Below are 15,281 nucleotides of genomic sequence, written 5' to 3' on the forward strand. Positions count from 1 at the left end.
CCTCCCTGCTTATTTATGTACCACATGACCGTAGTGTTGTCTGTCTTTATCAGTAACTGTCCTGGATGAAGCAGGCCCTTGAAAGCTGTCAGGGCATTTTGAACAGCTAGCATCTCTTTTTGATTGATGTGAAGATGCATCTGGTTTTCAGGCCATGTGCCCTGAATACATTTTCCTGCCATATGGGCCCCCCAGGCATAATCTGATGCATCCATTGTCAGTGTCTGTCTGGCTGTGGGTAAACTGAATGGCAGACCGTTGTTGTGGTGACAGGCTTCTGCCCACCATCGAAACTCCTGTTGTAGGCAGGGAATGAGTGCAATTACTGTCTCTAGGATGTGGCAATGCTGAGTCCAAACACTTTTTAGGTACCACTGTAGTTTCCTCATATGCAGTCTGGCATATGGAATTAGTAGAATGCAAGATGCCATGAAACCCAAGGCCTGCAGGATTTTCCTTGCAGATAAGTGGGTTTTTGTTGCCAATTTCTTGAAGTAAGTAGTCAGATGCTTTTGTTTGTCTGGTGTGAGATAAGCCATCTGGGCAGTTGTATTTAAGTTTGCACCCAGGAATATTATCTCTTGAGAGGGCACTAGTTTTGATTTATTTTTGTTTACTGTGTACCCTAGGCCAATTAGTAATCTTTTTACAAATGCCAGATGCTTCAGAAGAATGTCTTTGTTCTCTGCTTGAATTAAGCAGTCGTCCAAGTAGGGATATATTTGAATTCCTTTTTGTCTTCAAAATGCAATTACTGGTGCCAGGCATTTTGTGAAGACCCTGGGCACAGTAGATAAGCCAAAGGGCAGTGCAGAGAATTGGTAATGCATTGAGCCAGCTATGAATCTGAGGTATCTTCTGCAAGATTGTCTGATTGGGACATGCAGGTATGCCTCTTTTAGGTCCAAAGTTACGAGCCAAGCCTTCTTGCCCAGCATGGGCAGTAGCTGTTGTGGAGTCAACATCTTGAATTTTGGAACTTCCAGAAATGTATTTAAAATTGACAGGTCCAGTATTGGTCTCCAAGTTTTGTCCTTTCTGGGTACTAGAAAAAGTCTGGAGTAAAATCCTTGCCCCTGCTCTTGTTGTGGTACTTGCTGAATGGCCCTCATGTCCATGAGGGCTGTAATTTGTTTTTGTGCCTCTGCCCATTGATTGTGTGGCAGGTCTGGCATACCTTTTGAACTTGGTAGGGTGTGAAAATGGAACTTGTAGCCTCGGGACACTATGTTCAGGACCCATTTGTCCTGGGTAACCATTTGCCAATTTGATGAAAAAAGTGCTAGTTTTCCCCCTAAGGGGCCTGCCAAAAGAAAAGTGCCTGGATCTGGTAGAGGAAAGTCATTGGGACTGTTTCCTGTAAGGTTGTGATTTGTCTTCTCCACTTTTGGAGGTAGGAACACCCCATTGTTTAGGCTTGTATGAGCCTTGGGGCTGAGATCTGCCTCTGGGACGCCTGTATCTGCCTCTTTGTGGTCTGTCTGACACTGGAAAGGACCAATTTTTAGAGGGCCAGTTCCTGCTAAACCTGGGGGACTGTACCTGTAAGAAATCCTTGACTGTCTGCATGGATTTTGCTTTATCCTCCGTTTTTTTAACACCTCTTCTGCTTTAGTACCAAACAAAGTATCATGCTGTAATGGTGCATCTAATAATTTTGCTTTAACATGATCAGGCAGATTCTGTTCCTTTAACCAACCATGCCTTCTAATAACAGAACCTGTAACAGCCGCCCTGCAAGAGGCCTCCAGTGAATCATAAACACACTGCAAAGTATGCTTTCCCACTTGTTCAGCTGCATGCAATAAATCCTGCAATTCCTTGTTCTCTGAACCTTCAGTATTTGTCAACAATTTCTGTTTAAGCAGTGACATTAAATATTGCTGATATTTAAGCATATGAAACTAACAATTTAAAGCCCTTACAGCCAGGGTAGCAGAAGTGTAGACTTTTTTCCCCATCTGTCTAGAGCCCTAGAATCCCTATCAGAGGGGACAGGTTTTTTTTGCAGTGGAAGCTTTAACCCCTTTGGGACTCAGATATAGTTTCTGGGTCAGCAACGGGGTTTTTATATAGGAATTTATGAGAATCTGGGACACTGTACTACCTGTCTGGCTTAGCAGGTATAGGGGGTAAAGAGTCAGGGGACAGGCCTGACTCTGAAAATACATCATCTACAATATCCAGGACAGTAGCAGAAAGTCTCTGAGCCTTTTCTTAGATTCAGAATAATCTTGGCTCTCCCAGTTGAAATGCTCCCTCATGGTATGCAGGGTTTCCCCAAAAGAATAATCCTCAGGAGGAGAGGCTGAATGAATGGATTCTTCAGCATCAGAATCCTCATAGGGCAGCATGGAGTAATCCTGTTCAGCAGAGGAATCAGAGGAAATAGAAACCTGATCAGAAGAATCATACTCTGTCTCTTGCCTAGGCCTTTTATCAGGAGGGGGATGGGAACCCCTGATCAAACTAATTAGGTCTTCGGCCATTTTGAGCATCTGTTTTTTAGGCATGGAAGTCTGAGAAGGAGAATGCTATACTTGTTTCTTTGTCTAAAGAGCTGCTTTAGTCTTTGAAGCTGAAGTTGGCTTAATATATAGTTGTGTAGGTCTGAAGACACCCTCAGAAGCCGAATGCCTGCTCAGCGGCTCCGGACCCATCTGAGGGAATGATTTCAGAGTGTCCAATACCTTGAGTTTCCAGAGTCCCAGGATGCTCCACGTGAGAGTCGGAAGTGGCCTGTGGCTCTGAGGTAGCAGGCGCCAGGGGCTGCGAAAGCGCCTCACTGAGAACCGGCAACTGGCCTAGCAGAGGCTTCGCCGTCGGTTTTGGACCTCAGATGCCCATCCTTTTCCTTGTCCTTGCGTTTTTTGTAAACTCCAGTTGTCGGCTGGTCCGACGGTATTATATAATTAAATCTTCAGACAAAGTAATGAAATGCAAAATCAAACTGATGCTTGATAGTGCGTTGGTTAAATCTAGCACAAAACCGACAGCTAGCAACGTTGTGATGAGGGCCTAGGCAAGGAATACAGTAAGAGTGAAAATCCTTATGAGGTATTTGCTTCCCACAAGAAATTGTTAACTTTTTCTGACATCGGTCTGGAGCAAGAAAAAAGTTTCCCCAACATGGTACTTAGCTTTAATGAAGACTTCAGTTCTGAAATTCGGATTTGAAAATCTCAGAGTCGGCCAACCGGCACTTGTGAACTGCTTTTGCTTCGGGCACCGCGCGGCAAGAAAGACTGAAGAAAATGGTGTCGGCTGCATCTTTTATACCCCTGGCACACTGACGTCAGGGAAGATGCGACAGCAACCGACGCCGGACCTAGACTTTGGAATTCTGGCCGACTGAGGGTAGCCTGCCAGCAGGATAACCCAAGAGTAATGACTGCAAGAGTGAAACACAACGATCATCCTCAGATTACAAGTTACCCTCTGGCAGAAGATAGAACAAGGAGATTTTGTGCCTGTGAGAGATTACTGGATATGATATGGGTATTTAACATATTAGAAGAGGAATGCAAGAAGGTAGCACAAAACAATAAAGACAGGGAAGAGGAGAACTAACCATCAAAAGATAGGTTTCTAATTTCTACAAGTGTATGAGGAAATAGGACTTCAAGAATAGGGTTGTAAATGCTTGGAATGGGAAGATAGAATGAATGGCTGGGCAAACGAGAGGCTTTTATAAAAACTGGGACAGATACAATATTTGGTAGGAGGAGGAGGCAAATTTGGGAGCATAGTTGCTTTGCACATGTATTATCTCCTGCCAACAACTTTAATGTAAAGTGGTCATGATGGGAGAACTCTCTTCTTGGAAACAAGTATGTTTTATTTATAAAAGTTGTAATAAAGCAATTACAGTCAGTTTCTTCCATTTTAAGATCTCGTCTCAGGAAAGTATCAGTCTTGAGTCCCTATCATCAGATGCATAGATGAGACTGCATCACCATTCTCCTCCTGAACAAGTAAGGAGACATATCACTGGGCAACCTATGGCAGTACTGAAGAACCCATCCCCCTTCTCCTTCTGAAAAAGTAAGGAGACCAATATCAGTAGGTAACCCACTGCACATCAGAATCCATCACCATTCTCCTCCTGAAGGAGACCTATATCAGTGGGAAAACACACTACAGTACCACAGAACCCATCATCATTCTCGTCCTGAAGAAGTAAGGAGATCTGTATTAGTGGGTAACCCATTTCAGGCAATACCGCTGAACCAATCACCATTCTCTTCCTGAAGAATGAAACCTGTATCAGTCAGCAACCCTGTACAGTTCTGCAGAACCCATCAAAATTCTACTTCTGAAGAAGTAAGGAGAAGTATATCAGCAGGTAACCCTCTGCAGTACCGAAGAACCCATCACTATTCTCCTCTTGAAGAAGTAAGCAAACCTACATTATTGGGTACCCAAATGCAGCCCCGGAGAACCCATAACTATTTTCCTGCCAAAGAAGTAAGGAAACCTATATCAGTGGGTAACCCCCTGCAGCACCAGAGAAACCATTACCATTTTCCTCCCAAAGAAGAAAGGAGACCTTTATCAGCGGTTAATTCACTGCAGTACCGCAAAACCCATCAGCATTCTCCTTCTGGAGACCTATATCAGTGGGCAACTGACTGCAGTACCGCAACACCCATCACCATTCACCTCCAGAAGAAGTAAGAACAACTAGAATAATGGGTAACTACCTGCAGTACTGGAGAACCCATTAGCATTCTCCTCCAGAAGAAGTAAGGAGACCTATATCAATGGGTAACCCACTGCAGTACCGCAGAACCCATCACCATTCTCCTCCTGAAGGAGACTTACATCAGTCGGTAACCCTCTGCAGTTCCAGGAAACACATCACCATTTTCCTCCTGAAGAAGTAAGGAGACCTTTATCAGTGGGTAACTCATTGCAGGCAATACCACCGAACCCATCACCATTCTCCTCCTAAAGTAGTAAGGAGACCTATGTCAGTGGGAAACCCACTACACTACTGCAGAACCATCAACATTCTCCTCCTGAAGATGGCAAGAAGACCTATATCAGCAAATAACCCACTGAAGTATGGCAGAACCCATCACCATTCTCCTGCTGAAGTAAGGAGATCTACATCAGTGGGTAACGCATCGCAGTACAGCAGAACCCATCACTATTCTCCTCCTGAAGAAGTAAGGAGACCTGTATCGGTGGGTAACCCATTGTAGGCAATACTGCCAAACCCATCACCATTCTCCTCCTGAAGAAGGTGACCTGTATCAGTCAGTAACCCTCTGCAGTTCCGGAGAACCCATAACCATTCTCCTGCTGAAGTAATAAGGAGACCTATTGTCAGTGGGTAACCCACTGCAGTACCGCAGAACCATCAACATTCTCCTCCTGAAGATGCAAGAAGACATATATCAGCAGGTAACCCACTGCAGTATGGCAGAACCCATCACCATTCTCTTGCTGAAGTAAGGATATCTGCATCAGTGGGTAACACATTGCAGTACAGCAGAACCCATCACCATTCTCCTGCTGAAGTAAGGAGATCTGTATCAGTGGGTAACCCACTGAAGGCAGTACCCACAGAAGGCAGTACCCACAGAAGCCATCACCATTCTTCCCCTGAAGAAATGAGGAGACCTATATCAGAGGGTAAACCACTAGAGTACTGGAGAACCTATCAACCTTCTCCTCGTGAAGTAGTAAGCAGAACTGTATCGGTGCGTAACCCTCTGCAGTTCCAGAGAACCCATCACCATTCTCCTCCTGAAGAAACAGAGATACCTATATCTGTGGGTAATCTACTGCAGTACCCATCATCTTCTCCTCCTGAAGAACTAAGGAGACCTATATCAGTGGGTAACCCACTGCAGTACCCGAGAACCCATCACCATTCTTCTGCTGAAGAAGTAAGGAAATATTTATCAGTGGGTAACAATGCAGTACCACAAATCCCATCAACATTCTCCTCCTGAAGGAGTAAGGAGACCAATATCAGTGGGTAACTAAATGCACTATAACAGAACACATCACCATTCTCCACCTGAAGAAACAAGGAGCCTTTATCAGTGGATAACCTGCTGCAGTACCGGAAAACCAGTCACAATTCTCCTGAAGAAATAAGGAGACCTTTATCAGTGGGAAACCCACTGCAGTACTAGAGAACCCATCACCATTCACCACCTGAAGAAGTAAAGAGACATTTATCATTTGGTAACAATGCAATACCACAGAACCCATCAATGTCCTCCTGCTGGAGAGGTAAAGAGACCTGTATCCGTGGGTAACAGATTGTAATACCATAGCAATCACCACCATTCTCCTCCTGAAGAAGGAGACCAATATCAGTGGGTAACCGAATGCAGTACAGCAGAACCTATCACAATTCTCCTCCTGAAGATGTTGAGAGACCTAGATCAGTGGGTAACCCATGACAGTACCACAGAGCCCATCACCATTCTCCTCCTAAAGAAGTGAGGAGACCTATGCCAGCGGACAACTCATTGCACTACCACAGAACCCATCGCCATTCTCCTCCTAAAGAAGTAAGGAGACCTATGCCAGTGGACAACTCATTGCAGTACCAAAGAACCCATCACCATTCTCCTGCTGAAGAAGTTGACATGTTTCAGAGGGTAATGCACTGCAGTATCACAGAACCCATCACCATTCTCTCCCTGATGAAGTAAGGAGACCGGTATCAGTGAGTAACCCACCGCAGAACCCATCACCATTCTCCTCCTGAAGAAGTAGAGACCTATATCTGTGGGTAACCCACTGCAGTACTGCAGAACTCATTATCTTCTCCTGAAGAAAGAAGGAGACCTATATTAGTGGTTAACTCACTGCAGTACCTGAGAACCCATCAGCATTCTCCTCCTGAAGGAGACGACCTACATCAGTCAGTAACAAACCACAGTTCTGGAGAACCTATCACAATTTCCAAGTAAGGAGACCTACATCAGTGGGTAACCCATTGCAGTACTGGAGTACCCATCACCATTCTCCTCCTGAAGAAGTAAGGAAACCTTTATCAGTGGGCAACAACGCAGTACCACAGGACCCATCAACATTCTTCTCCTGAAAAAGTAAGATGACCTATATCAGTGGGTAACCCACTGCAGTACAGCAGAACCCATCACCATTCTCCTGCTGAAGTAAGCAGACCTGTATCAGTGGGTAATGCATTTTAGTACCACAGAACCCACCAACATTCTCCATTTGAAGAAGTAGGGAGACCGATATCAGTGGGTAACCCACTGCAGTACCACAGAACACATCACAATTCTCCTCCTGAAGAAGTAGAAACACCTTTATCAGTGGGTAACCCACTTTAATAGGTCAGAACCCATCACCGTCTCCTCCTGAAGAAGTAAAGAGACCTTTATCAGTGGCCAACCCATTGCAGTACAGCAGAACCAATCACCATTCTCCTCCTGAAGAAATAAGGAGACCTTTATCAGAGGGTAACAATGCAATACCACAGAACCCATCAACATTCATCTGTTGGAGAAGCAGAGAGACCTGTATCAGTGGGCAACACACTACACTACCATAGAATCCACCACCATTCTTCTCCCGAAGAAGTAAGGAGACTGATTATCAGTGGGTAACCCACCGCAGTACCACAGAATCCATCACCATTCTCCTCCTGAAGAAGTAAGGAGACCTGTATCATTGGGTAACACACTGCAGTACCGCAGAACCCATCACCATTACCCTCTGAAGAAGTAAGGAGACCTGGATCAGTGGATAACGCACTGCAGTACCGCAAAACCCATCATTCTCCTCCTGAAGAAATAAAGAATCTTTATCAATGGGTAACCCACTGCAGTACCGAAGAACCAATCACAATTCTCCTGAAGAAATAGAGACCGTATCAGTGGTTAACCCATTACAGTACAGCAGAACCCATCATCATTATGCTCCTGAATAGGTAACAAGATGGTTATCAGTGGGTAACCCACTGCAGTACCTCAAATCCCATCACCACTCTCTTCCTAAAGAAGAAGAGAGACCTTTACCAGTGGGTAACCCATTGCAGTACCCCAGAACCAATCACCATTCTCCCACTGAACAGTACCCCAGAACCCATCACCATTCTCCTACTGAAGAAGTAAGGAGACCTATATCAGTGGGAAACCCACTGCAGTACTGCCGAACCCATCACCATTCTCCCTCCTGAAGAAGTAAGGTGATCAATATCAATGAGTAACAGTCTGCAGCACTGGAGAAAACATCACCATCATCCTCCTGAAGGAAGGAAGGAAGGAAGGAGACTTATTTAACTGGGTAACCCAAAGCAGTACCGCAGAACCCATCACCATTTTCCTCCTGAAGAAGTAAGGTGACCTTTATCACTGGTAACCCACTGCAGTACCGGAGAACCTATCACCATTCTTCGGAAGAAATAAGGAGACATATATTAGTGTGCAACCTACTGGAGTACTGGAGAAGCCATTCCTGAAGAAGTAAGGAGGCCTATATCAGTGGGTAACTCACTGCAGGACTGGAGAGCCCATCACTACTGTCCTGCTGAAGAAGTAAGGAGAACCATATCAGTGGGTAACCCATTCCAGAACCGGAGAGCCCCTTACCATTGTCCTGCTGATGAAGTCAAAAGACCTGTATCAGAAATGATAGCCATTCATTTGCTTTAACCTTAGACACAGAGGCACAGTAACTAATTTATCTGAACAGTGGAGACCACCCCAACACCAGCTTGCAAGACACGCAACACAGACATCAGAGAGTTTCACATTATGGAAATGGCTTCCTCATTACATAGCAGAGTCTACAAAATACTCCACCTGATACAGAGGAGGTTTTCTATTAATTTTTTTTTTTTTTTTTTACATTTTTGTAAATTTAAGGCTTGGCTATCTCTGATATGTATCTATAACCACCACTTTAAGACAGCAATATGAAATTGTGTACAGATTATATTACATAAACTGGGTGCAAAATGCTCATCATCTTAAAATAGTACTCCCTACAAAAGGCACAACTCTGGTGCTTGTTCTAATAAAATGATGGTCTGTTTTATAGTACAAGGCAATGACATGTAAGGAAGACACATAATTCAGCTCAAGTTAATGACAATTAATAAAAGAATATTAGATAAGTCAAACATATACAAGAGTTCATAAAACCTGTGAAAGTCTGACATCAGAAATTATCAGAGCAAAACTAGCAGTTTTGCAGCAGAATTTGGTAAACGTTTAAAAAAAAAAAGTAAACTGACAAAGTTAGTGACCATCACACCACTTACATATTTCCTTATGCAGTGAGAATTATGGGACCCACTTGGTCTGGGAGTAAATTACTAAATGATTCCAGATAATGAAAGATATACAGAGACAAGACTGCTGCATACAACAGTCAAAACATATAACTGCAAAAGGTGTAAAGAAATGTGTTATGCATTATGAGATGAAGAGGCTTGAGCCCCGTGCAGTAGTTTTTTTTTTCCTTCTCACACACACACACACACACACACACACACACACACACACACACACACACACACACACACACACACACACACACACACACACACCACAGCAGAAAGGGAACTAAACTATTTCACACTTCCTTTGCAGCACACATACAAATATTGTCTCCTAATATTCAGAGACACAAGTTAAACAAGTACACTGTTACAAGGCACAATGTTCTATGAATGGCAAGTATGCCTGTCATCAATGTCACTTTCAGCCACAAACAAGTTCTAAGACAAATTCGACAGGCTTCCAGTGATCCCAGAATAAATAACTAAGGGTTAGGAACGTGGCTGTGGTTCAGTGACTAGGTAAAGGCTTGTTAAGTATTATATACAGATTAGAAAAGAGTACAACCCTTGGAGCATGCGGCTGCGCTGGCAGTCCATTTACTTGTACTTGCAACAATGAATCTTCAGTTCTTGAACAAGCTTCAAGGGTGCCATACGTATGAAGACTACGTACAGGTGCAGAGCATATTAGAAAAGAGAACTGTGGCTGTCTCATGTTCTAAAGTGAAGTCTTTTGTTCACATTGTCCATGCCATATGCTTCCATTTTAATTTTTATCCTTTGGTGATTTTGACTTCATGTCCTTATTACTCAACAATTTTAGCACCTTCATTGGCTTGAACTTTCCTTTCCTTCTGGCTTCACTATCTGGGTCTTTGTGAAAGTCTGCAGTAAAAAAAAGACAACATTAACACAAAAATATGAAAACAATGCAAAATTAAGAAGACTGCAGTGAGTTATGCTGTCTTATTATTCCTTGGCTCATTCCATAGTATTTAGTTTTATCGATACAAAATTTGAGCTACATCCACAGTGCTAAAATTCCTTATTCTGCTTTTACAGCAAAAATCACTACAGATCTTTTTTCCCAGTATTTTAAATCAATTCTGACTCTTCTTCAACTGGTGTTAACTTAAAAGGCTGTTAACCTTCAGGACCACTGAAAGACCACCGATAATTTCTAATACAATTTATTTCTAAATGCAGATAAATGGCATTACTACTTTCTTTCTTTTTGTTAACCAGGTAGTGCACTGACCCCACCTGAACCTTTTTCCAACTCATGCCAGGAGTGTTTGGTTAAGAGACCAGCTCAGAGTTGCATATCAGGCAATTGTTGACTGACAAAATCACTAATAAGCATGACAAAACCACAATTAACGTGTTTACTTCAAAACAAACAAAAATCAGATTTTTCATCATTAAACTTAACCGAACCTTATTCATCGTACACATTGCAACTTAAAAGTAGATTATCAAATACCAACTCTGACATTCAAACGGAAAAAAAAAGATTATAAATACTTTAGGAAGATTTTCATAATAACCAAATTTCTTCAACATTTTGGATTCTATTGTTACATTTTGACCACAATATAAAATGGAAGTGATCTGGCAACAAGAAAAATCAGTACTGCCATGAATGTGAGAATGCAGAACTCACTGAACAGTAACAGCCTATATTAAGCAAGTTCTCCAAGTACTTCCGAACCATTTTATCAAGGCAGAGCAGCATAACAGTTTAATATATCTGTAGACTTTACTAACTGCTCTCTTCTATTTTACAAAATTTTGCAAGTCAAGACTACTGCTATATACATAAAATGTTATAAGGCAAAAATTTATTGTAAACTAACTGTACAGAATCCAAAGCTTGTTCGACTGTATTGTGCACAGAATAAGGCTAAAAAGGGTCTATGCACCAGTTAACAAATGCATAAATAAATCAAAGCCCTGGAATTGAGGGACAAACCTTAAAGTTCGAAAAGTAAACATGAAGAAAGACTGAAAAGCAGATATTGAAATCACACCCAGAAAATCTGAAATAGATGGAAGAAAGTCTTCATTTTTGTCTGAAAAAGGATATTTGTGGGCAACCACCTACTTAAAATAAACTAGGCTCTAGACTCGGGTTTCACTATTTAGTCATTATTACAGACTGAGCTACAAGTTCAGTTAAAGAAACTTACAGTGATATAAATATTTAAGTCCATGCTTTAATGCACCACGACATGCATTATTAGCTTATCAATGACTGATCCAAAACTTTAGACAGACAGCCACAGCAATGGTTTCAAAATTAGGACAGTGATGGAAAACTTGTCACAAACTTATCTCAAAATCTGCCAGGTTCTCTAAACAGATTTGGCATATTTTGTGGAGAAAAAAGTCCAACTGCGTGAACTGGTTTGAGCAAAGGAGTTGTTTTGTTTGTAGGCTATTAATTAGTGATCCCAAATTTCTCCATCTGCCTTCCTGGATACAGCAAGACTTGAGGAAAAGTTTCCATTCTTCCTGACCTCAAGGTGAAAATGCTATCAAGAAAGGGCTTGGCTTCTATGAGCTTGCTGCATCTTTGCCACTGCAGACAGTTTGATCAAAGTGGTACACAATAAAACATATGCTGTTTGCAAAGTAACTTGGCTAAGGCTGTCCTAATTCCATCTGGAGCTATACAGACAATCCTGAATGTTCAGGTTAAGGAGGAACATCTCTACAGACGATCCTGAATGTTCAAGTTAAGGAGGAACTTCTCTTTTGGGATCCTATCCACAAAATCACAGATCATCTACATAACAGAGAGAAGCAAAGTCCTTTCCATTGAACAAAATGGATATAATAAATCTCTTCTTACTACCCCTACACTTTCCCAGTCTATCAGTGGGAAAACATAAGTCACCTTAAACCCCTCAAGACAACGTCAAGGCATTTAACTTCACAGCAGTCCTAACTGCTACCGTAATGACATAATGGAAAAAGGAGAGTATTTTGGGTTTTCCCATCAGGGAGAGACATTCCCTGGGACACAAACTTGACAGACATCAGAGAAAGGCGTCACATTCTGCAATTGCTTGGGATACTTACACTGCACTTCCTTAACAGACAACATGAAAGGGTTTCCAGTGCACTTGTAGTGCCATCTGACCAAATGGCAAGTACAAACTTTTAAAATGGGGAGCTCAGAAAAGCTCTATTCCCATTTGGACCTTGGTCCCAAAATAGTTTAGGGACCCTCCTGAAGAAAGACTGTCATTTCAGTGCAGAAAATATCAGCTGCATTACAATAAGAAATGATACAATGCTTTACAGAAAATACCAATATCTTAGTAGCTTTAGTGTTCTGCCATGGAAACTTTTGTGGCCAGTACTTTATAAGTTGACCCCAGTAAATGCAACCTTTTGTTCAGTTGCAGGAAATCTGAGTATCATGTTACATTTCCAAACTCTGATTTTTCCAATGAAAGTAACATTACTGAAGTGAATAGTGAAACGGAAACAAAGGTTTTTAGTATAAACAAGCCATGGCAAAAATGCTACATACAGACATGCTTTATTTTATCAGAATTCATCAATGTGTCTAAGTATTCCACAGACTTTACTTCAGGAATGGAATTGTTTGCAGAATGTTTCCTGTAAACATCTTGTAGAAATTCTCAAATCAATATTTAAGCAACACATAAAAAGGACAAATGCCCAAAGCAAATGCTTAAAGAGTAGGGCCCAAGAGATTCTGGACAGTGATTTTAAGGAGAACACCTCTGCATTCATTCTCATTAGATGTCATCCTGGGAAATATGCAGCTGTCCCATGAAAATAACCATTTCCAAACTCAGTAGCTAAGGTAATGAAGGAGGAGTTCAGTTAATCTTTGAGGGAACTGTGGATGAAACTATGCAAGTATTCAGTTTCATAATACAATCACAGCTTGAGCAGTTGAACCAGTGAGCAGTGTTAAAAGAGAAAGTGCATTCATGTAAGGAACCTACCATAATAGTAGATGTTCAAGAAGGAATACAGCGACAGTTACCAAGAGAAGGATCTGTGCCACAGGCAGAGTCTGGGCAGCCATCCAGTCTTCCAGATCCCAGCACCACCCTCCCAGTATGGGATGACTTCATCTTTCCCTTGGATGTCTGTGCATTCCTGGTATAAAGGTGGCTTCAGCAATGCTATCTTTAGTTCTTTATTGCCTCACAGAGGTTTGATCAGAACCTTCTAATACAGGGGATCTCCCAATAACCTGTCCTCTAGGGTCAGCTAGGAAATATTTAGATACCTGGTTTTCTGAAGGAAGCCTGGACTAAGTGTACCAGGGACCAAAAGGGAGTAATAACACCTGCAAGAATGAGAGAAGGAAAGAGAAGGGGGAAAGAATCTATGACCTTATCACAGCTCTATGGTGCTTCCGGTAAAACAAAATTGAATGAAGGGAGGGAACTGGTACTGCATTAGTGATTCTAATGGAACATCTGCTATTGTGTTAAGTTCCTTACAAACTGTACTTTGCCCTTCATATGGATCACTTTTGCAGCTATCATATGCAGGAAATTTTCTAAAACTTCCCCACTCCAGTTGATAGTGGGTGGCTAGAGTACAAAGGAGAACTTGAGCAGCTCCCACAGGGTGGCAAGAGGCAAATCCGATCCTGACTCAAAACTGAATATCCCACCTACAGTGTTTGGAGAAAGTGCGCACTTGATTACCATGCAGCTTCCTAAGGGATGTCTTGGATACTGATCCCCTTGAAAATGGCAGTGCTAGATGCTGTGTCCCACAAAGAATGACATCTGATGGGTCCTTGCAGTGTCTTCCCATTAGCATATAACATCATTATATGCAGTAAGATAACCATTTGAATATAGTTTGTTTTGATATTGTCATCTCTTCCCTATAGACACAGAGACTTGACCTGTCCTCCTGTAATCTTTGGATTTGTCCAAGGAGTAACTCAGCTGTTTGTGAATATCCAGGAGTGAAAAAAATTCCCCCACCCCAATTTGCAGGTTAGGGAAAAACAGGCAACTAGATGGCTTGGCTTAGGAATACTTTTGTAGTATCTTCTGGCATGAAGGAGGGGTTTATGCACAAACCTGAAAATCTAAGAACTCTATACATTAACGTCTGGAGCTTAGATATCCTCCTTGCTGAAGTAATGGCTATGAAGAAAGTATGTGAAGGATGCTGTAAACTGGTCTTTCAAAAGATGTCAGAGTTAATTTCCCCTGTGGCACAAGGTGTAAGTACACTGACTTTAGAGATGCAACAAAGGTGATTCAGGGTTCAAATCCAGATAACACTTATTTGGGGAGGGGGTTGACATAATTTTTAAGGTGTTTACCAGGGTTTGATTACGATCATGGATTATTGGTGAGGCTTAAAATGGCCCTTCAAGGCAGTTGGCCTAGTATTCACCTACAAACCTATGAAACTCAAATCCCAGGCTGGAATGACCTCCTTCCCAGTGGACCTGAGATGCAGGACACCTTTGAAAAACTGCTTCACTGGAGGCCTAAATGCTAAAAGTGGCTCCATGGACTAGCAGACTGATACGGTTGATGGACATACCTTAATAGAGGCTTACATAAGCTCAGAACAAAACTCGTACAAATACCGTAGAACCAGAAATACAACTATTTTTGGATCATGAGCTTTCCAGCAGCACCAGACAGAAAAATCTCTGCCATTCAATTAGGGAAGATTTCACTGTACATGCCTTTCTAGCTTCATTGTATTTACAGTATCCATTCAGTAGACATGCTCACAGGGTAGAAAGATCACATCTTCAATGCTTACTCTGAGTATTGACAGATATGGTCGTATAAAGGACCCTTTGAGTTGCATCAAGGTGTTCACAGGCTTGACATTTCTTCCTTGTTACCAGTACAGCAATTTCTCAAGGAGGTTTGCATACAAGACCTCCAAGAAGGTAATCTGTTTATCATGGAATACAGGTCCTTGTACGGCCATCTCTAGTTAAAGGAAGAACCAATGCTGCCTTGAC

At 42.1% G+C, this 15,281-nt stretch overlaps 1 protein-coding gene across 1 annotated transcript in view; it reads right to left on the minus strand.

The window, feature by feature from the left end:
* Positions 1-9,003: 9,003 nt before the first annotated feature.
* MICALL1 (MICAL like 1) overlaps positions 9,004-15,281 on the minus strand; it is a 977,256-nt gene continuing 970,978 nt past the window's right edge. The window contains exon 16 of the mRNA XM_044068010.1: positions 9,004-10,165. Coding sequence (XP_043923945.1) covers positions 10,047-10,165 — 119 coding nt within the window. The 3' untranslated portion in view covers positions 9,004-10,046. The remainder of the gene's footprint in view (positions 10,166-15,281) is intronic.

This window comes from Protopterus annectens, chromosome 1.part0 (genome assembly GCF_019279795.1).
Source record: "Protopterus annectens isolate FY-2018-M chromosome 1.part0, PAN1.0, whole genome shotgun sequence".
Lineage (NCBI taxonomy): Eukaryota > Metazoa > Chordata > Ceratodontiformes > Protopteridae > Protopterus > Protopterus annectens.